At 56.8% G+C, this 21,362-nt stretch overlaps 1 protein-coding gene across 1 annotated transcript in view; it reads right to left on the bottom strand.

Annotated features, from left to right (window-relative positions):
* Positions 1 to 325, bottom strand: part of LOC139240888 (zinc finger E-box-binding homeobox 2-like) — a 127,570-nt gene extending 127,245 nt beyond the window's left edge. Inside the window, exon 1 of the mRNA XM_070869392.1 lies at positions 231 to 325. Coding sequence (XP_070725493.1) covers positions 231 to 288 — 58 coding nt within the window. The 5' untranslated portion in view covers positions 289 to 325. The remainder of the gene's footprint in view (positions 1 to 230) is intronic.
* Between the last annotated feature and the right edge of the window lie 21,037 nt (positions 326 to 21,362).

The raw sequence follows: 21,362 nt of genomic DNA on the forward strand, positions 1-21,362 counted from the left end.
TCTCTCTCTCTCTCTCTGTGCCTTAATTTTATTTTATGACAGCAAAAGAACCCCCCACCCCCGGCCTCCCCGCCCCCCCCATCCCCGGCCGCACATCACCACCCGCACCCCCCAAATAACTCGAATCAAATGCCAGCTTAAACTCGGCCCCAGCGGGCCACGTTTGACCTGTATCACACATCACCCCCTCCCCAGTGCGAGAGTTAACATTTCTCAACATAAATTCCTACCATCGTTCCTCTGTGGGTTGGCTTGCTTCCTGCGTTTACCTCTCACTCCTTCGGCCATCCTCAAGTGTCGTGGGTCATTTAGGAAGGGAGAGGGTCAGCTCCCCCGCTCCCTGCAGACTCGCGATTCTTATTGTTGTCCCATAGGCTGCTCTCGTCCAGTCAGTGACATCCACTGACGTCTCTCCACTGTCCTGCGTCTAACAAGCAAAGTAGTGGGCTGGTCTGTCTCTCTCTCTCTCTGTGTGTCACTGAGTCAAGTGGCTGATTATTATTTGCAGCTAACAGCCCGCCCACAGATCCAAAACAAAACCAAGTTTTGTTTATTGAAAACTTGTATTCCGATAGTCACTTTCACCAGCCCGGGGTGCCCCCAACGTGCTTCACAGCCAATGAAGTACTTTCTGGGGGGGGTTTGCTTTTGTTGCAAGTGTGGTCACTGTTGTGATGTGGGAATCGCAGGCGGCCAATTTCTGCACAGCAAGCTCCCACCAAGCCAGCCAATGCGATGCCTGAGCCAGAACATCTGTTTTCAATGCTGTTGGGGGGGTTGAGGGATAAATATTGGCCCCGCCCAGGAACCCGGGGAGAACTCCACCCTCCGCTCTTCGTTGGAATAGTGAGCCTGGGAACTTTTACACACGCCTGAGAGGGCAGACGGGTCTTCGATTTAAGGTCTCAGCCGGAATCATGGCACTCCCTCGGTACTGCCCCTCCGACAGTGCGGCGCTCCCTCAGTACCGCCCCTCCGACAGTGCGGCACTCCCTCAGTACCGTCCCTCCGACAGTGCGGCGCTCCCTCAGTACCACCCCTCCGACAGTGCGGTGCTCCCTCAGTACTGCTCCTCCGACAGTGCGGCACTCCTTCAGTACTGCTCCTCCGACAGTGCGGCACTCCCTCAGTACTGCCCCTCCGACAGTGCGGCACTCCCTCAGTACTGCCCCTCTGACAGTGCGGCGCTCCCTCAGTACCACCCCTCCGACAGTGCGGTGCTCCCTCAGTACTGCTCCTCCGACAGTGCGGCACTCCCTCAGTACAGCCCCTCCGACAGTGCGGCACTCCCTCAGTACTGCCCCTCCGACAGTGCGGCACTCCCTCAGTACTGCCCCTCCGACAGTGCGACACTCCCTCAGTACCGTCCCTCCGACAGTGCGGCGCTCCCTCAGTACCACCCCTCCGACAGTGCGGTGCTCCCTCAGTACTGCCCCTCCGACAGTGCGGCACTCCCTCGGTACTGCCCCTCCGACAGTGCGGCACTCCCTCAGTACCACCCCTCCGACAGTGCGGCACTCCCTCAGTACCGTCCCTCCGACAGTGCGGCGCTCCCTCAGTACCACCCCTCCGACAGTGCGGTGCTCCCTCAGTACTGCTCCTCCGACAGTGCGGCGCTCCCTCAGTACTGCCCCTCCGACAGTGCGGCGCTCCCTCAGTACTGCCCCTCCGACAGTGCGGAGCTCCCTCAGTACTGTCCCTCCGACAGTGCGGTGCTCCCTCAGTACTGCCCCTCCGACAGTGCGGCGCTCCCTCAGTACTGCCCCTCCGACAGTACGGCACTCCCTCAGTACTGCCCCTCCGACAGTGCGGCACTCCCTCAGTACTGCCCCTCCGACAGTGCGGGGCTCCCTCAGTACTGCTCCTCCGACAGTGCGGCACTCCCTCAGTACTGCCCCTCCGACAGTGCGGCACTCCTTCAGTACTGCCCCTCCGACAGTGCGGCACTCCCTCAGTACTGCCCCTCCGACAGTGCGGCACTCCCTCAGTACTGCCCCTCCGACAGTGCGGCGCTCCCTCAGTACCACCCCTCCGACAGTGCGGTGCTCCCTCAGTACTGCCCCTCCGACAGTGCGGCGCTCCCTCAGTACTGCCCCTCCGACAGTACGGCGCTCCCTCAGTACTGCCCCTCCGACAGTGCAGTACGGCGCTCCCTCAGTACTGCCCCAACGACAGTGCGGCACTCCCTCAGTACTGCCCCTCCGACAGCGCAGTACGGCGCTCCCTCAGTACTGCCCCAATGACAGTGCGGTGCTCCCTCAGTACCGCCCCTCCGACAGTGCGGCACTCCCTCAGTACCGCCCCTCCGACAGTACGGCGCTCCCTCAGTACTGCCCCTCCGACAGTGCGGCGCTCCCTCAGTACTGCCCCTCCGACAGTGCGGCACTCCCTCAGTACTGCCCCTCCGACAGTGCGGTGCTCCCTCAGTACCGCCCCTCCGACAGTACGGCGCTCCCTCAGTACTGCCCCTCCGACAGTGCGGTGCTCCCTCAGTACTGCCCCTCCGACAGTGCGGTGCTCCCTCAGTACTGCCCCTCCGACAGTGCTGGGCTCCCTCAGTACTGCCCCTCCGACAGTACGGCGCTCCCTCAGTACCGCCCCTCCGACAGTGCGGCACTCCCTCAGTACTGCCCCTCCGACAGTGCGGCGCTCCCTCAGTACCGCCCCTCCGACAGTGCGGCACTCCCTCAGTACTGCCCCTCTGACAGTGCGGCGCTCCCTCAGTACTGCCCCTCCGACAGTGCGGCACTCCCTCAGTACCGCCCCTCCGACAGTGCGGCGCTCCCTCAGTACTGCCCCTCCGACAGTGCGGTGCTCCCTCAGTACTGCCCCTCCGACAGTGCGGCGCTCCCTCAGTACTGCCCCTCCGACAGCGCAGTACGGCACTCCCTCAGTACTGCCCCTCCGACAGTGCGGGTCTCCCTCAGTACTGCCCCTCCGACAGTGCGGCACTCCCTCAGTACTGCCCCTCCGACAGTGCGGCGCTCCCTCAGTACTGCCCCGCCGACAGTGCGGCACTCCCTCAGCACCGCCCCTCCGACAGTGCGGCGCTCCCTCAGTACTGCCCCTCCGACAGTGCGGCGCTCCCTCAGTACTGCCCCTCCGACAGTGCGGCACTCCCTCAGTACTGCCCCTCCGACAGTGCGGCACTCCCTCAGTACTGCCCCTCCGACAGTGAGGCACTCCCTCAGTACCGCCCCTCCGACAGTGCGGCACTCCCTCAGTACCGCCCCTCCGACAGTGCGGCACTCCCTCAGTACAGCCCCTCCGACAGTACTGCACTCCCTCAGTACTGCCCCTCCGACAGTGCAGCACTCCCTCAGTACCGCCCCTCCGACAGTGCGGCGCTCCCTCAGTACCGCCCCTCCGACAGTGCGGCGCTCCCTCAGTACCGCCCCTCCGACAGTGCGGCGCTCCCTCAGTACCGCCCCTCCGACAGTGCGGCACTCCCTCAGTACCGCCCCTCCGACAGTGCGGCACTCCCTCAGTACTGGCTCTCCGACAGTGCGGCACTCCCTCAGTACTGGCTCTCCGACAGTGCGGCGCTCCCTCAGTACTGGCTCTCCGACAGTGCGGCACTCCCTCAGTACCGCCCCTCCGACAGTGCGGCACTCCCTCAGTACCGCCCCTCCGACACAGATGACACACATTAATTTATTTCATTAACGTAGCAAGCGAAGGATTAGATCCCCTCCCAGAGTCCCACCTTTTCCGGTACCCGTGAAAGTTGGGGAGTCCGATACTGTGTCACGCCTTGTGTCTGTTTATATACTTCACACTCTCATCAAAAGCTATTGCACACACGTGTGTGAGGGATTGAGCGTGTGTGCATGTGAAAGATCAGCATCATCACAGGCAGTCCCTCGGAATCGAGGAAGACTTGCTTCCACTCTAAACACGAGTCCTTAGGTGGCTGAACAGCCCAATACAGGAACCACAGTCCCTGTCACAGGTGGGACAGATAGACGTTGAGGGAAGGGGAGGGTGGGACTGGTTTGCCGCACGCTCCTTCCGCTGCCTGCGCTTGGTTTCTGCACGCTCTCGGCGACGAGACTCGAGGTGCTCAGCGCCCTCCCGGATGCACTCCCTCCACTTAGGGCGGACTGGTCTTTGGGCCGGGGACTCCCAGGTGTCGGTGGGGATGTTGCACTTTATCAGGGAGGCTTTGAGGGTGGTCCCTTGTAACGTAACGTGTGGGAGAGAGTGGGGAGTGTTGGAGCCTGTGCGTGTCTGTGTGTGAGACAGACGGTTACTGGGAAGGGAGCGAGCGAGGGAGAGGAGAAGGTGAAAGTGTGGGTAACGGAGAAGGTGTGTCAAAGATGGAGTGAGTGCGAGCGAGAGAGAAAGAGAGAGTGTGAGATGAAGTGATGAGGAGAGTGAGAGAGAGGGATGGAGAATGTGATAGATATGGAGAGTGTGGCAGGGATATGAAAGATAGAGTGGGCAAGTGAGAGATTGAGAGAGAGTGCGACCCACAGCTGATACACAGAGAGAGCCATTGTTTTTCAGTCTTCACCACAAACTGCGTTCCCCAGCCCCCGACTCCCTCCCTCTCCCCAACTCCTGTCTGAGGCTGAACCAGACTGTTCGCCACCTCGGTGTTATATCTGACCCTGAAATGAGCTTCCGGCCACATATCCCGCAGCTTGACTAAACCCGCCTGTTTCCCCCACCGTAACATCGCCCGTCTCCGCCCCCTGCCTCAGCTCATCCGCTGCTGAAGCCCTCATCCGTGCCCCCGTTACCTCCAGACTTGACTATTCCAACACACTCCTGGCCGGCCTCCCACATTCTACCCGACGTAAACTAGAGGTGATCCAAAACTCGGCTGTCCCCGTGTCCTAACTCGCACCGAGTCCCACTAACCCATCACCCCCTGTGCTCGCTGCCCCGTGTCCTAACTCACACCCAGTCCCACTCACCCATCACCCCCTGTGCTCACTGACCCCGTGTCCTAACTCACACTGAGTCCCACTAACCCATCACCCCCTGTGCTCGCTGCCCCGTGTCCTAACTCACACCCAGTCCCACTCACCCATCACCCCCTGTGCTCGCTGACCCCGTGTCCTAACTCACACCCAGTCCCACTCACCCATCACCCCCTGTGCTCACTGCCCCGTGTCCTAACTCACACCCAGTCCCACTCACCCATCACCCCCTGTGCTCACTGACCCCGTGTCCTAACTCACACCCAGTCCTGCTCACCCATCACCCCCTGTGCTCACTGACCCCGTGTCCTAACTCACACCCAGTCCCACTCACCCATCACCACCTGTGCTCGCTGACCCCGTGTCCTAACTCACACCCAGTCCCACTCACCCATCACCCCCTGTGCTCACTGCCCCGTGTCCTAACTCACACCCAGTCCCACTCACCCATCACCCCCTGTGCTCGCTGCCCCGTGTCCTAACTCACACCCAGTCCCATTCACCCATCACCCCCTGTGCTCGCTGACCCCGTGTCCTAACTCACACCCAGTCCCACTCACCCATCACCCCCTGTGCTCACTGCCCCGTGTCCTAACTCACACCCAGTCCCACTCACCCATCACCCCCTGTGCTCACTGACCCCGTGTCCTAACTCACACCCAGTCCTGCTCACCCATCACCCCCTGTGCTCACTGACCCCGTGTCCTAACTCACACCCAGTCCCGCTCACCCATCACCCCCTGTGCTCACTGACCCCGTGTCCTAACTCACACCGAGTCCCGCTCACCCATCACCCCCTGTGCTCGCTGCCCCGTGTCCTAACTCACACCTAGTCCCGCTCACCCATCACCCCCTGTGCTCGCTGACCCCGTGTCCTAACTCACACCCAATCCCACTCACCCATCACCCCCTGTGCTCACTGCCCCTTGTCCTAACTCACACCCAGTCCCACTCACCCAACACCCCCTGTGCTCACTGCCCCGTGTCCTAACTCGCACCGAGTCCCGCTCACCCATCACCCGCTGTGCTCACTGCCCCATGTCCTAACTCGCACCGAGTCCCACTCACCCATCACCCTCTGTGCTCAATGCCCTGTGCCCTAACTCACACCGAGTCCCACTCACCCATCACCCACTGTGCTCACTGCCCCGTGTCCTAACTCACATCCAGTCCCGTTCACCCATCACCCACTGTGCTCGCTGACCCCGTGTCCTAACTCGCAGCGAGTCCCACTCACCCATCACCCACCGTGCTCACTGCCCCGTGTCCTAACTCACACCCAGTCCCGTTCACACATCACCCACTGTTCTCACTGACCCCGTGTCCTAACTCGCACCGAGTCCCGCTCACCCATCACCCCCTGTGCTCGCTGACCTACATTGGCTCCCGGTTAAACAACGCCTCGATTTCAAAATTCTCATCCGTGTTTACAAATCCATCCATGGCCTCCTCACCCCCTCCCTATCTCTGTAACCTCCTCCAGCCCCTACACCCCTCCCTATCTCTGTAACCCCCTCCAGCCCCCTACACTCCTCCCTATCTCTGTAACCCCCTCCAGCCCCACAACCCCCCGAGATGTCTGCACTCCTCTAACTCTGCCCTCCTGAGCATCCCTGATTATAATCGCTCCACCATCGGTGGCCATGCCCTCTGTTGCCTGGGCCCCAAGCTCTGGAACTCCCTCCCTAAACCTCTCTACCTCTCTCTCCCTCCTTCAAGACGCTCCTTAAAATCTCCCTCTTTGACCCAGCTTTTGGTCACCTGCGTTAACTTCCACCAATGTGGCTCGGTGTCAAATTTTTAGCCTTATAACACTCCCGTGAAGCACCTTGGGATGTTTTGCGACATTACAGGCGCTATATAATTGCAAGGTGTTGCTGTTGTGCTAAAAATGAGAAACGCGCAGATGGAGTTTGAAAAATCTCACCTGCCAACATTGGCAACTGATTGCTGGTCAAAGAGAGAGCTCACTAACGCCGTCTTCTGGCATAGCTGTGGTACTGCAAGCCCGACGGGTAACGTAGGAACATCAGAAATAGGAGCAGGAGTCGGCCATTCGGCCCCTCGAGCCTGCTCCGCCATTTAATACGACCATGGCTGATCCGATCATGGACTCAGCTCCACTTCCCCGCCCGCTCCCCATAACCCTTCACTCCCTTATCGCTCAAACATCTGTCTATCTCCACCTTAAATATATTCAATGTCCCAGCCTCCACAGCTCTCTGGGCCAGAGAATTCCACAGATTTACAGCCCTCTGAGAGAAGAAATTCCTCCTCATCTCAGTTTTAAATGGGCGGCCCCTTATTCTAAGACCATGCCTCCTAGTTCTAGTCTCCCCCATCAGTGGGAACATCCTCTCTGCATCCACCTTGTCAAGCCCCCTCATAATCTTATACGTTTCGATAAGATCGCCTCTCATTCTTCTGAATTCCAATGAGTAGAGGCCCAACCTCCTCAACCTTTCCTCATAAGTCAACCTCCTCATCTCCGGAATCAACCGAGTGAACCTTATAGGCCTCGTCTGCTCAGTCGCTCCTCGTTGGACAATACCCCCATCCCAGGAATCAGTCTGGTGAACCTTCACTGCACTCCCTCTATGGCAAGTATATCCTTCCTTAGGTAAGGAGACCGACACTGTACACAATACTCCAGGTGTGGTCTCACCAAGGCCCTGTATAACTGCAGTAAGGCATCCTTGCTTCTGTACTCAAACCCTCTTGCAATGAAGGCCATCATACCATTTGCCTTCCTAACTGCTTGCTGCACCTGCGTGTTTGCTTTGTGCCTCGTCCCATTTGTCGTTTAGTCTCTCCTTCCTTTCCCCTGATCAATGGCCCTCCCACTCTCCTCCCACTCTCCTCCCCCTCTCCCCCTCACTCCCTCTCCTCCCCCTACCCCTGTCGCCTCCCCCTCTTTCCTCCCTCCCCCTCACAGCACTGTTCGAAGACCAGGCCCTCAAATCCACCACCCAGCTCATGGTCTACAGGGTTGTAGTGATACCCGCCCTCCTGTATGGCTCAGAGACACGGACCATGTACAGTAGACACCTCAAGTCGCTGGAGAAATACCACCAACGCTGTCTCCGCAAGATCCTGCAAATCCCCCGGGAGGACAGACGCACCAACGTTAGCGTCCTCGACCAGGCCAACATCCCCAGCATCGAAGCACTGACCACACTCGACCAGCTCCGCTGGGCAGGGCCACATTGTCCGTATGCCCCAGACACGAGACTCCCCAAAGCAAGCGCTCTACTCGGAACTCCTTCACGGGCAAACGAGCCAAAGGTGGGCAGAGGAAACGTTACAAGGGACCACCTTCAAAGCCCTCCCTGATATAAAGTGCAACATCCCCACCGACACCTGGGAGTCCCCGGCCCAAAGACCAGTCCGCCCTAAGTGGAGGAAGTGCATCCGGGAGGGCGCTGAGCACCTCAAGTCTCGTCGCCGAGAGCGTGCAGAAACCAAGCGCAGGCAGCGTGCGGCAAACCAGTCCCACCCTCCCCTTCCCTCAACGTCTATCTGTCCCAGCCGTTGGGGTCAGAGATCAGATCAGCTCCCATCTCATTGAATGGCGGAGCAGGCTCGAGGAGGCCCAGGGGTGGGGGGAGGCTGAACCGCCTCCTCCTACTCCAGATTTCTCATGTTCTTATTCCCAACCTCAGCTGTTTTCTGCTCCTTAGCCACTTCCTCTACCACCTCCGACACACCAACAGGAACATTCCTGAACGGTTCACTCAACCCAATGTTAGGCAGTCAACCCTCAGACACATTTTAACAGAATTCCAGAGACCCAGGAATAAGCTGAAGGGGAGTTCCACTTTTTCGTCAGGAAGCAATTCTTGGCTGACCCTGCAGTGCATGAAGCACAAACTCCCTGTTCTTGTATTCCGTGCCTCAGCTCACCCCCATCACAATCATCACAGGCAGTCCCTCGGAATCGAGGAAGACTTGCTTCCACTCTTAACACGAGTCCTTAGGTGGCTGAACAGCCCAATACGGGGAACCACAGTCCCTGTCACAGGTGGGACAGATAGTCGTTGAGGGAAGGGGAGGGTGGGACTGGTTTGCCGCACGCTCCTTCCGCTGCCTGCGCTTGGTTTCTGCACGCTCTCGGCGACGAGACTCGAGGTGCTCAGCGCCCTCCGGATCGAAACATAGAAAATAGATGCAGGAGTAGGCTATTCGGCCTTTCGAGCCTGCACCACCATTCAATATGATCATGGCTGATCATGCAACTTCAGTATCCCATTCCTGCTTTCTCTCCATACCCCTTGATCCCTTTAGCCGTAAGGGCCACATCTAACTCCCTTTTGAATATATTTAGTGAATTGGCCTCAACAACTCTCTGCGGTAGAGAATTCCACAGGTTCACCACTCTCTGGGTGAAGAAGTTTCTCCTCATCTCGGTCCTAAATGGCTTACCCCTTATCCTTAGACTGTGACCCCCTGGTTCTGGACTTCCCCAACATCGGGAACATTCTTCCTGCATCCAACCTGTCCAGTCCCGTCAGAATTTTAAACGTTTCCATGAGATCCCCTCTCATTCTCCTGAACTCCAGTGAATACAAGCCCAGTTGATCCAGTCTTTCTTGATATGTCAGTCCCGCCATCCTGGGATGCACTTCCTCCACTTAGGGCGGACTGGTCTTTGGGCCCAGGGACTCCCAGGTGTCGGTGGGGATGTTGCACTTTATCGGGGAGGCTTTGAGGGTGGTCCCTTTTTTCTGACCTTGTTAAAAATGTAATACAAAGTTCCGACTCGCAGGTCGGGGCCAGGGCCAATGTAAAAATGACGTACGAAATCCCACAGGGTAACAGTGGTGGTGTGATCTTGCCACGGGAGAGTAACACTCCCACCGAACAGTAACATCTGATTCCATTGTTGCAAACAAAACCACGCGGTTGTCCCGTACAATATCGTGTATATATATATATATATATATAAAAACAAGAAAGACATAGAAACAGTAGGTGCACACGCACTCCTCCTGAAGCGAGCCAGGAATGTATCTCGAAGGCACGGTCTCGCGCTCAGCGTCCGTCTCAAACTCCCGGCTCCAGGTTAACCGTCGGAAACACCGGGCATCGTGTCATCATCACGCTCCTCACCCCCTCTCTCCGCGGCAATAGACAACACTGGAGCCTGGGGTGGGTAACGGGGAGGAGGAGGAGGGAGCAGGATGGGTCATTGACAAGTTTCCGCAATCGTCCGGGATACAAAAAACATTACAACGTCCTGAAGGAGTTCCGAGTAGAGCGCTTGCTTTGAGGAGTCTCGTGTCTGGGGGGGAACCATGCGGACAATGTGGCCCTGCCCAGCGGAGCTGGTCGAGTGTGGTCAGTGCTTCGATGCTGGGGATGTTGGGCCTGGTCGAGGACGCTAACGTTGGTGCGTCTGTCCTCCCGGGGGGATTTGCGGGATCTTGCGGAGACAGCGTTGGTGGTATTTCTCCAGCGACTTGAGGTGTCTACTGTACATGGTCCATGTCTCTGGGCCATACAGGAGGGCGGGTATCACTACAGCCCTGTAGACCATGAGCTTGGTGGTGGATTTGAGGACCTGGTCTTCAAACACTCTTTTCCTCAGGCGGCCGAAGGCTGCACTGGCGCACTGGAGGCGGTGTTGGATCTCGTCGTCAATGTCTGCTCGATGCCTGAGCTAACATAACATAAGAACATAAGAAATAGGAGCAGGAGTCGGCCATTCGGCCCCTCGAGCCTGCTCCGCCATTTAATACGACCATGGCTGATCCGATCATGGACTCAGCTCCACTTCCCTGCCCGCTCCCCATAACCCTTCACTCCCTTATCGCTCAAAAATCTGTCTATCTCCACCTTAAATATATTCAATGTCCCAGCCTCCACAGCTCTCTGGGGCAGAGAATTCCACAGATTTACAACCCTCTGAGAGAAGAAATTCCTCCTCATCTCAGTTTTAAATGGGCGGCCCCTTATTCTAAGACCATGCCCCCTAGTTCTAGTCTCCCCCATCAGTGGGAACATCCTCTCTGCATCCACCTTGTCGAGCCCCCTCATAATCTTATACGTTTCCATAAGATCACCTCTCATTCTTCTGAACTCCAATGAGTAGAGGCCCAACCTACTCAACCTTCCCTCATAAGTCAACCCCCTCATCCCCGGAATCAACCGAGTGAACCTTCTCTGAACTGCCTCCAAAGCAAGTATATCCTTTCGTAAATACGGAAACCAAAACTGCACGCAGTACTCCAGGTGTGGCCTCACCAATACCCTGTATAACTGGAGCAAGACTTCCCTGCTTTTATACTCCATCCCCTTTGCAATAAAGGCCAAGATACCATTGGCCTTCCTGATCACTTGCTGTACCTGCATACTAACCTTTTGTGTTTCATGTACAAGTAACCCCCAGGTCCCGCTGTACTGCGGCACTTTGTAATCTTTCTCCATTGATTTTTTGATTTTTTTTCTGCTGAAGTGTATAACCTCACACTTTCCAACATTATACTCCATTTGCCAAATTTTGCTGCAGTTCCCGTTTGATTCTTTCGAGTGAGAGATGGGGAGAGAGAGTGCGAGGGAGAGATGGAGAGTACGAGAGAGTGCGAGAGAGAGAGAGAGAGAGAGAGACAGAGACAGAGACAGAGAAAGAGTGCGAGGGAGGGAGGGAGAGAGAGAGAGAGAGAGAGATGGGGAGAGAGAGAGAGAGCGAGACAGAGAGAGAGTGCGAGGGAGGGAGAGTGAGAGAGAGAGACAGAGAGAGAGAGATGGGGAGAGAGAGAGGGAGAGAGAGAGAGAGAGAGTGAGAGAGAAAGAGAGTGCGAGGGAGAGATGGGGAAAGAGAGAGTGCGAGGGAGAGATGGGGAGAGAGAGAGTGCGAGAGAGAGAAAGAGAGAGTGCGAGGGAGAGATGGGGAGAGAGAGAGTGCGAGAGAGAGGGCGAGAGAGAGAGAGTGCGAGAGAGAGAGAGATAGTGCGAGGGAGTGATGGGGAAAGAGAGAGTGCGAGGGAGAGATGGGGAGAGAGAGAGTGCGTGAGAGAGAGAGAGCGTGCGAGGGAGAGAGAGAGAGAGAGTGCGAGGGAGAGATGAGGAGAGAGAGTGCGAGAGAGAGAGAGAGTGCGAGGGAGAGAGAGAGTGTGAGGGAGAGATGGGGAGAGAGAGAGTACGAGAGAGAGAGTGCGATGGAGAGATGGGGAAAGAGAGAGTGCGAGGGAGAGATGGGGAGAGAGAGAGTGCGAGAGAGAGAGAGAGTGCGAGGGAGAGAGGGAGAGTGTGCGAGGGAGAGAGGGAGAGAGAGAGAGAGAAAGAGTGCGAGGGAGAGATGGGGAGAGAGAGAGTGCAAGTGAGAGAGAGAGTGAGTGCAAGCGAGAGAGGGAGAGAGGGAGAGAGAGAGAGAGTGCGAGGGAGAGATGGAGGGAGAGAGAGAGAGTGCGATGGAGAGATGGAGAGAGAGAGAGAGTGCAAGGGAGAGAGAGAGAGTGAGTGCAAGCGAGAGATGGGGAGAGAGAGTGAGAGAGTGTGCGAGGGAGAGAGGGAGAGAGGGAGAGAGAGGGAGTGCGAGGGAGAGACGGGGAGAGAGAGAGAGAGAGTGCAAGGGAGAGAGAGAGAGAGAGAGAGAGTGCAAGGGTGAGAGAGGACCAGTTTTCATCAAGCTGCCTGCTCCTACACGATAGGTGGAGAGCTGGGAATTTTATATCCCGTCAAACCGGAGATAGCCATGAAATTATGAACTTGGCACCGACTCGCGAAGCATTCGGATTTCTCCACTGCCTTTCACCACCTCAGGGCGTTACCCCAAAAGCGTTTCACAGCCACTTAAGTACTTTTTTTTGAAGTGCTGGCACTGTTGGAAACGCAGCAGCCAATTTGCGCACAAACATCAGCGGGAAAATGATCAAATCGTCCGGCTCTTTTCACGTGTTGATTGAAGGATAAAAATTGTCGACAGCGCAGTGCGGCACTCCCTCAGCACTGCCCCTCCGACAGTGCAGCACTCCCTCAGTACTGCCCCTCCGACAGTGCGGCACTCCCTCAGTACCGCCCCTCCGACAGTGCGGCACTCCCTCAGTACCGCCCCTCCGACAGTGCGGCACTCCCTCAGTACTGCCCCTCCGACAGTGCGGGGCTCCCTCAGTACCGCCCCTCCGACAGTGCGGTGCTCCCTCAGTACTGCCCCTCCGACAGTGCGCCGCTCCCTCAGTACTGCCCCTCCGACAGTGCGGCACTCCCTCAGTACCGCCCCTCCGACAGTGCGGCACTCCCTCAGTACTGCCCCTCCGACAGTGCGGCACTCCCTCAGTACTGTCCCTCCGACAGTGCGGCGCTCCCTCAGTACTGCCCCTCCGACAGTGCGGCACTCCCTCAGCACTGCCCCTCCGACAGTGCGGCGCTCCCTCAGCACTGCCCCTCCGACAGTACGGCGCTCCCTCAGTACCGCCCCTCCGACAGTGCGGCGCTCCCTCAGTACCGCCCCTCCGACAGTGCGGCGCTCCCTCAGTACCGCCCCTCCGACAGTGCGGCACTCCCTCAGTACTGCCCCTCCGACAGTGCGGCACTCCCTCAGTACCGCCCCTCCGACAGTGCGGCACTCCCTCAGTACCGCCCCTCCGACAGTGCGGCACTCCCTCAGTACTGCACTGGGAGGGTGTCAACCTCGATTTTGTGGCCAAGTCTCTGGAGTCGGGCTCGAACCAGGTTGACCACAAAGGAGGGGAGGGGGACAGGAAGGGGAGACGAACATTGGGATTCATTCAGGGATCATCTGGATTGATACAATAAGGGATCAGTGACTTCTCCTTCCCGTGAATAATATTATAACCCCACCCTGAATGTGGACTGTTAACCATTAAAGCTTTTGAATGAATGTTCCTTGCCAATGTGTTACTGCAATTGGGAAAACCACAGCTGAGTTGGATTCAAGGTTCTGCGAAATCCAGGATTAGTCTGCAACCAGTTCTTATTTGGCTTTCCCCCTGCCGAGTCGAGCATGACTTGCTTCCACGCGTACACGGGTTGTGAGGTGACTGATGAGACTGATGTGGCACCGACAGACACACCAACGTTAGCGTCCTCGACCAGGCCCAACATCCCCAGCATCGAAGCACTGAGCACACTCGACCAGCTCCGCTGGGCAGGGCCACATTGTCCGCATGGTTCCCCCCCCAGACACGAGACTCCCCAAAGCGAGCGCTCTACTCGGAACTCCTTCACGGGCAAACGGGCCAAAGGTGGGGCAGAGGGAACGTTACAAGGGACCACCCTCAAAGCCTCCTCTTGAAGAAAAGTAACTGTGGGACTGATGGTGAGCTAGAATACGAAGAAAACTTGTCCCAGTCACTTCCTGAAAGATGATGAATGTTCCAGACACGAAGAATATGTGCTTCAGTCAAAGAAAATAAACCCACATGGTGTATGTGTGTCATAGTTCAACGACATCACAATGAGGTCATCCCAGAATACGGCTTACACTGAGGCACTTCGAGATAGCATTTGCCAAAGATTATAGGGAACACATTTCCAGTGCATTTCATGACCAAAAAAGCACTACACAGCCAATGAAGTATTTTTTTTTTGAAGTATAGTTGCTGCTGTGTTGTGAGAAATGCGACAGCCAATTTGCGCACAGCAAGCTCCCACAAACAGCAATGTGTTAATGACCCAGATCATCTGTTTTACCGATCATCTGTTGGTCGAGGGGTAATTATTGGCCCCAGGACACCGGGGAGAACAACCCCCCCCTGCTCTTCTTGGAATTAGCGGCCCCGGGATCTTTTACGTCCGCCGGAGAGAGCAGACGGGGGCCTCGGTTTAACGCCTCATCCGAAAGACGGCACCTCCGACAGTGTGGCGCTCCCTCAGTACTGCCCCTCCGACAGTCCCTCCATGGCTTCCTCGCGCCCTCCCTATCTCTGTAACCCCCTCCAGCCCCCTACACCCCTCCTTATCTCTGTAACCTCCTCCAGCCCCTACACCCCTCCCTATCTCTGTAACCTCCTCCAGCCCCTACACCCCTCCTTATCTCTGTAACCTCCTCCAGCCCCTACACCCCTCCCTATCTCTGTAACCCCCTCCAGCCCCCTACACCCCTCCTTATCTCTGTAACCTCCTCCAGCCCCTACACCCCTCCCTATCTCTGTAACCTCCTCCAGCCCCTACACCCCTCCCTATCTCTGTAACCTCCTCCAGCCCCTACACCCCTCCCTATCTCTGTAACCCCCTCCAGCCCCTACACCCCTCCCTATCTCTGTAACCTCCAGCCCCTGCACCCCTCCCTATCTCTGTAACCTCCTCCAGCCCCTACACCCCTCACTATCTCTGTAACCTCCTCCAGCCCCTACACCCCTCCCTATCTGTGTAACCTCCTCCAGCCCCCTACACCCCTCCCTATCTCTGTAACCTCCAGCCCCTGCACCCCTCCCTATCTCTGTAACCTCCTCCAGCCCCTACACCCCTCCCTATCTCTGTAACCCCCTCCAGCCCCTACACCCCTCCCTATCTCTGTAACCTCCTCCAGCCCCTACACCCCTCCTTATCTCGGTAACCTCCTCCAGCCCCTACACCTCTCCCTATCTCTGTAACCCCCTCCAGGCCCTACACCCCTCCCTATCTCTGTAACCCCCTCCAGCCCCTACACCTCTCCCTATCTCTGTAACCTCCTCCAGCCCCTACACCCCTCACTATCTCTGTAACCCCCTCCAGCCCCTACACCCCTCCCTATCTCTGTAACCTCCTCCAGCCCCTACACCCCTCCCTATCTCTGTAACCTCCTCCAGCCCCTACACCCCTCACTATCTCTGTAACCTCCTCCAGCCCCTACACCCCTCACTATCTCAGTAACCTCCTCCAGCCCCTACACCCCTCCCTATCTCTGTAACCTCCTCCAGCTCCTACACCGCTCCCTATCTCTGTAACCTCCTCCAGCCCCTACACCCCTCCCTATCTCTGTAACCTCCTCCAGCTCCTACACCCCTCCCTATCTCTGTAACCCCCTCCAGCCCCTACACCCCTTCCTATCTCTGTAACCTCCTCCAGCCCCTACACCCCTCCCTATCTCTGTAACCCCCTCCAGCCCCTACACCTCTCCCTATCTCTGTAACCCCCTCCAGCCCCTACACCCCTCCCTATCTCTGTAACCCCCTCCAGACCCTACACCCCTCCCTATCTCTGTAACCTCCTCCAGCCCCTACACCTCTCCCTATCTCTGTAACCTCCTCCAGCCCCTACACCCCTCCCTATCTCTGTAACCTCCTCCAGCCCCTACACCCCTCCCTATCTCTGTAACCTCCTCCAGCCCCTACACCCCTCCCTATCTCTGTAACCTCCTCCAGCCCCTACACCCCTCCCTATCTCTGTAACATAAGAACATAAGAACATAAGAATTAGGAACAGGAGTAGGCCATCTAGCCCCTCGAGCCTGCTCCGCCATTCCACAAGATCATGGCTGATCTGGCCGTGGACTCAGCTCCACTTACCCGCCCGCTCCCCGTAACCCTTAATTCCCTTATTGGTTAAAAATCTATCTATCTGTGACTTGAATACATTCAATGAGCTAGCCTCAACTGCTTCCTTGGGCAGAGAATTCCACAGATTCACAACCCTCTGGGAGAAGAAATTCCTTCTCAACTCGGTTTTAAATTGGCTCCCCCGTATTTTGAGGCTGTGCCCCCTAGTTCTAGTCTCCCCGACCAGTGGAAACAACCTCTCTGCCTCTATCTTGTCTATCCCTTTCATGATTTTAAATGTTTCTATAAGATCACCCCTCATCCTTCTGAACTCCAACGAGTAAAGACCCAGTCTACTCAATCTATCATCATAAGGTAACCCCCTCATCTCCGGAATCAGCCGAGTGAATCGTCTCTGTTCCCCCTCCAAAGCTAGTATATCCTTCCTTAAGTAAGTTCCCTCAGTACCGCCCCTCCAACAGTGCGGTGCTCCCTCAGTACCGCCCCTCCGACAGTGCGGCACTCCCTCAGTACTGCCCCTCCGACAGTGCGGCGCTCCCTCAGTACTGCCCCTCCGACAGTGCATCGCTCCCTCAGTACCGCCCCTCCGACAGTGCGGCACTCCCTCAGTACTGCCCCTCCGACAGTGCGGCACTCCTTCAGTACCGCCCCTCCGACAGTGCGGTGCTCCCTCGGTACCGCCCCTCCGACAGTGCGGCACTCCCTCAGTACCGCCCCTCCGACAGTGCGGTGCTCCCTCAGTACCGCCCCTCCGACAGTGCGGCGCTCCCTCAGTACTGCCCCTCCGACAGTGCGGCGCTCCCTCAGTACTGCCCCTCCGACAGTGCATCGCTCCCTCAGTACCGCCCCTCCGACAGTGCGGCACTCCCTCAGTACTGCCCCTCCGACAGTGCGGCACTCCTTCAGTACCGCCCCTCCGACAGTGCGGTGCTCCCTCGGTACCGCCCCTCCGACAGTGCGGCACTCCCTCAGTACCGCCCCTCCGACAGTGCGGCACTCCCTCAATACCGCCCCTCCGACAGTACGGCACTCCCTCAGTACCGCCCCTCCGACAGTGCGGCGCTCCCTCAGTACCGCCCCTCCGACAGTGCGGCGCTCCCTCAGTACTGCCCCTCCGACAGTACGGCACTCCCTCAATACCGCCCCTCCGACAGTGCGGCGCTCCCTCAGTGCTGCCCCTCCGGCAGTGCGGCGCTCCCTCAGTACTGCCCCTCCGACCGTGCGGCCTTCCCTCAGCACTGCCCCTCCGACAGTGCGGCGCTCCCTCAGTACTGCTCTGAGAGTGTCAGGCTGGGATTACGGGGTTTGAGTCTCAGACGTTCAGACTCAGAGGCGAGAGAGAGAGAGAGAGAGAGAGAGAGCTGACCAGTGAGCCAGGACTAATGGACAATAAAGAACAGAAGCCATCTTTATGTTGGGAGATGTACGACCATTCGCGAACTGAGAGGGTTCGAAACAGAGATTGCCTCATCTACAGTTATACAGGGCCCTGGTGAGACCACACCTGGAGTATTGTGTACAGTGTCGGTCTCCTTACCCAAGGAAGGATATACTTGCCATTGATGGAGTGCAGCGAAGGTTCACCAGACTGATTCCTGGGATGTGGGGGGATTGTCCTATGAGGAGAGATTGAGCAGACTGGGCCGATATTCTCTAGCGTTTAGAAGAATGAGAGGTGATCTCATTGAAACAGACCAGATTCTGAGGGGGATTGACAGGGGAGATGCAGAGAGGGTGTTTCCCCCCGGGCTGGGGAGTCTAGAACCAGGGGTCACACAGTCTCAGGATAAGGGGTCGGCCATTTAGGACTGAGATGAGGAGGAATTTCTTCACTCAGTGGGGGGGTGAATCTTTGGAATTCTCTGCCCCAGAGGTCTGTGGAGGCTCAGTCGTTGAGTATATTCAAGGCTGATTTTTGGATATGAAGGGATTCAAGGGATTATGGGGACAGTGCAGGAAAGTGGAGTTGAGGTCGAAGATCAGATCATCATCATCAGAGGCAGTCCCTCGGAATCGAGGAAGACTTGCTTCCACTCTAAACACGAGTCCTTAGGTGGCTGAACAGTCCAATACGGGAACCACAGTCCCTGTCACAGGTGGACAGATAGTCGTTGAGGGAAGGGGAGGGTGGGATTGGTTTGCCGCACGCTCCTTCCGCTGCCTGCGCTTGGTTTCTGCACGCTCTCGGCGACGAGACTCGAGGTGCTCAGCGCCCTCCCGGATGCACTCCCTCCACTTAGGGCGGACTGGTCTTTGGGCCAGGGACTCCCAGGTGTCAGTGGGGATGTTGCACTTTATCAGGGAGGCTTTGAGGGTGGTCCCTTGTAACGTTTCCTCTGCCCACCTTTGGCTCGTTTGCCCGTGAAGGAGTTCCGAATAGAGCGCTTGCTTTGGGGAGTCTCGTGTCTGGGGGACATGCGGACAATGTGGCCCTGCCCAGCGGAGCTGGTCGAGTGTGGTCAGTGCTTCGATGCTGGGGATGTTGGCCTGGTCGAGGACGCTAACGTTGGTGCGTCTGTCCTCCCGGGGGATTTGCAGGATCTTGCGGAGACAGCGTTGGTGGTATTTCTCCAGCGACTTGAGGTGTCTACTGTACATGATCTCGTTGAATGGCGGAGCAGGCTCAAGGGGCTGAATCCTGCTCCTAGACCTCATGACAACCCAACCTGTCTCCCATCACCACCGATCCAAGGCAGCGAATGGGTTAACTGCTGTCCCAGCTTCTCCGCAGAGAAAGTCCCAGAATATTCCAGTTACAGCTGGGAATGTCGGTTTTTGATGACTCACCGAGTCAAGATGCCAGTTGGGATATTGGCAAAGTAGAGCTGGAATTAGCGGAGTTAACAATTGTGGCCTGAGTGAGATCTTGGGTTACACACTCCAGTTCCACTTATGCTCCAATCAAGTCTCCTGTGTAAATGGAACAAAGTCCGGGAGCCCTTTCGATCAGACGCTATTTCTCCAACGGCCGCTTAATTAGAAAGAGGTTTGATTTGCTGCACAGCAGATGGGAAAAATTTTATTCTGCATCCACAGGATGTGGGCGTCGCTGGCAAGGCCGGCGTTTGTTGCCCATCCCTAATTGCCCCTTGAGAAGGTGGTGGTGAGCCGCCTTCTTGAACCGCTGCAGTCCGTGTGGTGAAGGTGCTCCCACAGTGCTGTTAGATAGGGAGTTCCAGGATTGTGACCCAGCGACGATGAAGGAACGGCCGATATATGACCAGTACTGAGGGAGTGCCGCACTGTCGGAGGGGCGGTGCTGAGGGAGTGCCACACTGTCGGAGGGGCGGTGCTGAGGGAGCGCCACACTGTCGGAGAGGCGGTACTGAGGGAGTGCCGCACTGTCGGAGGGGCAGTACTGAGGGAGTGCCGCACTGTCGGAGGGGCGGTGCTGAGGGAGCGCCGCACTGTCGGAGGGACGGTACTGAGGGAGCGCCGTACTGCGCTGTCGGAGGGGCAGTACTGAGGGAGCGCCGTACTGCACTGTCGGAGGGGCGGTACTGAGGGAGCGCCGTACTGTCAGAGGGGCAGTACTGAGGGAGTGCCGCACTGTCGGAGGGGCAGTACTGAGGGAGCGCCGTACTGCACTGTCGGAGGGGCAGTACTGAGGGAGCGCCGTACTGCACTGTCGGAGGGGCGGTACTGAGGGAGCGCCGCACTGTCGGAGGGGCAGTACTGAGGGAGCTCCGCACTGTCGGAGGGGCAGTACTGAGGGAGCGCCGCACTGTCGGAGGGGCGGTACTGAGGGAGCGCCGCACTGTCAGAGGGGCAGTACTGAGGGAGCTCCGCACTGTCGGAGGGGCGGTACTGAGGGAGTGCCACACTGTCGGAGGGGCGGTACTGAGGGAGCGCCGCACTATCGGAGGGGCAGTACTGAGGGAGCTCCGCACTGTCGGAGGGGCGGTACTGAGGGAGCGCCGCACTGTCGGAGGGGCAGTACTGAGGGAGCTCCGCACTGTTGGAGGGGCGGTACTGAGGGAGCGCTGCACAATCTCCCTGTGTAGGATCCCCTTGGAATGAGTGATCATAGCATGGTTGAACTTCAAATTCAGATGGAGGGTGAGAAAGTTGGATCTCTAACCAGCGTACTAAGCTTACATAAAGGAGACTATGGAGGTATGAGGGCAGAGTTGGGTAAAGTGGACTGGGAAAATAGATTAAAGTGTAGGACGGTTGATGGACAGTGATGTACATTTAAGGAGATATTTCACAACTCTCAACAAAAATATATTCCAGTGAGGAGGAAAGGGTGTCAGAGAAAAGATAGACACCCGTGGCTAACTAAAGAAATAAAGGACGGTATCCAATTAAAAACAAGGGAATACAGAGTGGCCAAAACTAGTGGGAGGGCAGAAGATTGGGAAACTTTTAAAAGCCAGCAAAGAACAACTAAAAAAATGATTAAGAAAGGGAAGATAGACGAACACAAAATATAAAAACAGATCGCAAGAGTTTCTACAAGTACATCAAAAGGAAAAGAGTGGCTAAAGTAAATGTTGGTCCCTTCGAGGACGAGACCGGGGAATTAGTAATGGGGAACATGGAGATAGCAGAAACTCTGAACAAATATTTTGTGTCAGTCTTTACGGTAGAGGACACTAACAATATTCCAACAGTGGATAGTCAAGGGGCTATAGGGGGGAGGAACTTAACACAATTACAATCACTAAGGAGGTGGTACTCAGTAAGATAATGGGACTGAAGGCAGATAAATCCCCTGGACCTGATGGCTTGTATCCGCGGGTCTTAAGAGAAGTAGCGGCAGGGATTGTGGATGCATTGGTTGTAATTTACCAAAATTCCCTGGATTCTGGGGAGGTCCCAGCAGATTAGAAAACTGCAAATGTAACGCCCCTATTTAAAAAAGGAGGCAGACAAAAAGCAGGAAACTATAGACCAGTTAGCCTAACATCTGTGTTTGGGAAAATGTTGGAGTCCATTATTAAAGAAGCAGTAGCAGGACCGTTGGAAAAGCAAAATTCGGTCAGGCAGAGTC

Source organism: Pristiophorus japonicus, chromosome X, assembly GCF_044704955.1.
Source record: "Pristiophorus japonicus isolate sPriJap1 chromosome X, sPriJap1.hap1, whole genome shotgun sequence".
Classification (NCBI taxonomy): domain Eukaryota; kingdom Metazoa; phylum Chordata; class Chondrichthyes; family Pristiophoridae; genus Pristiophorus; species Pristiophorus japonicus.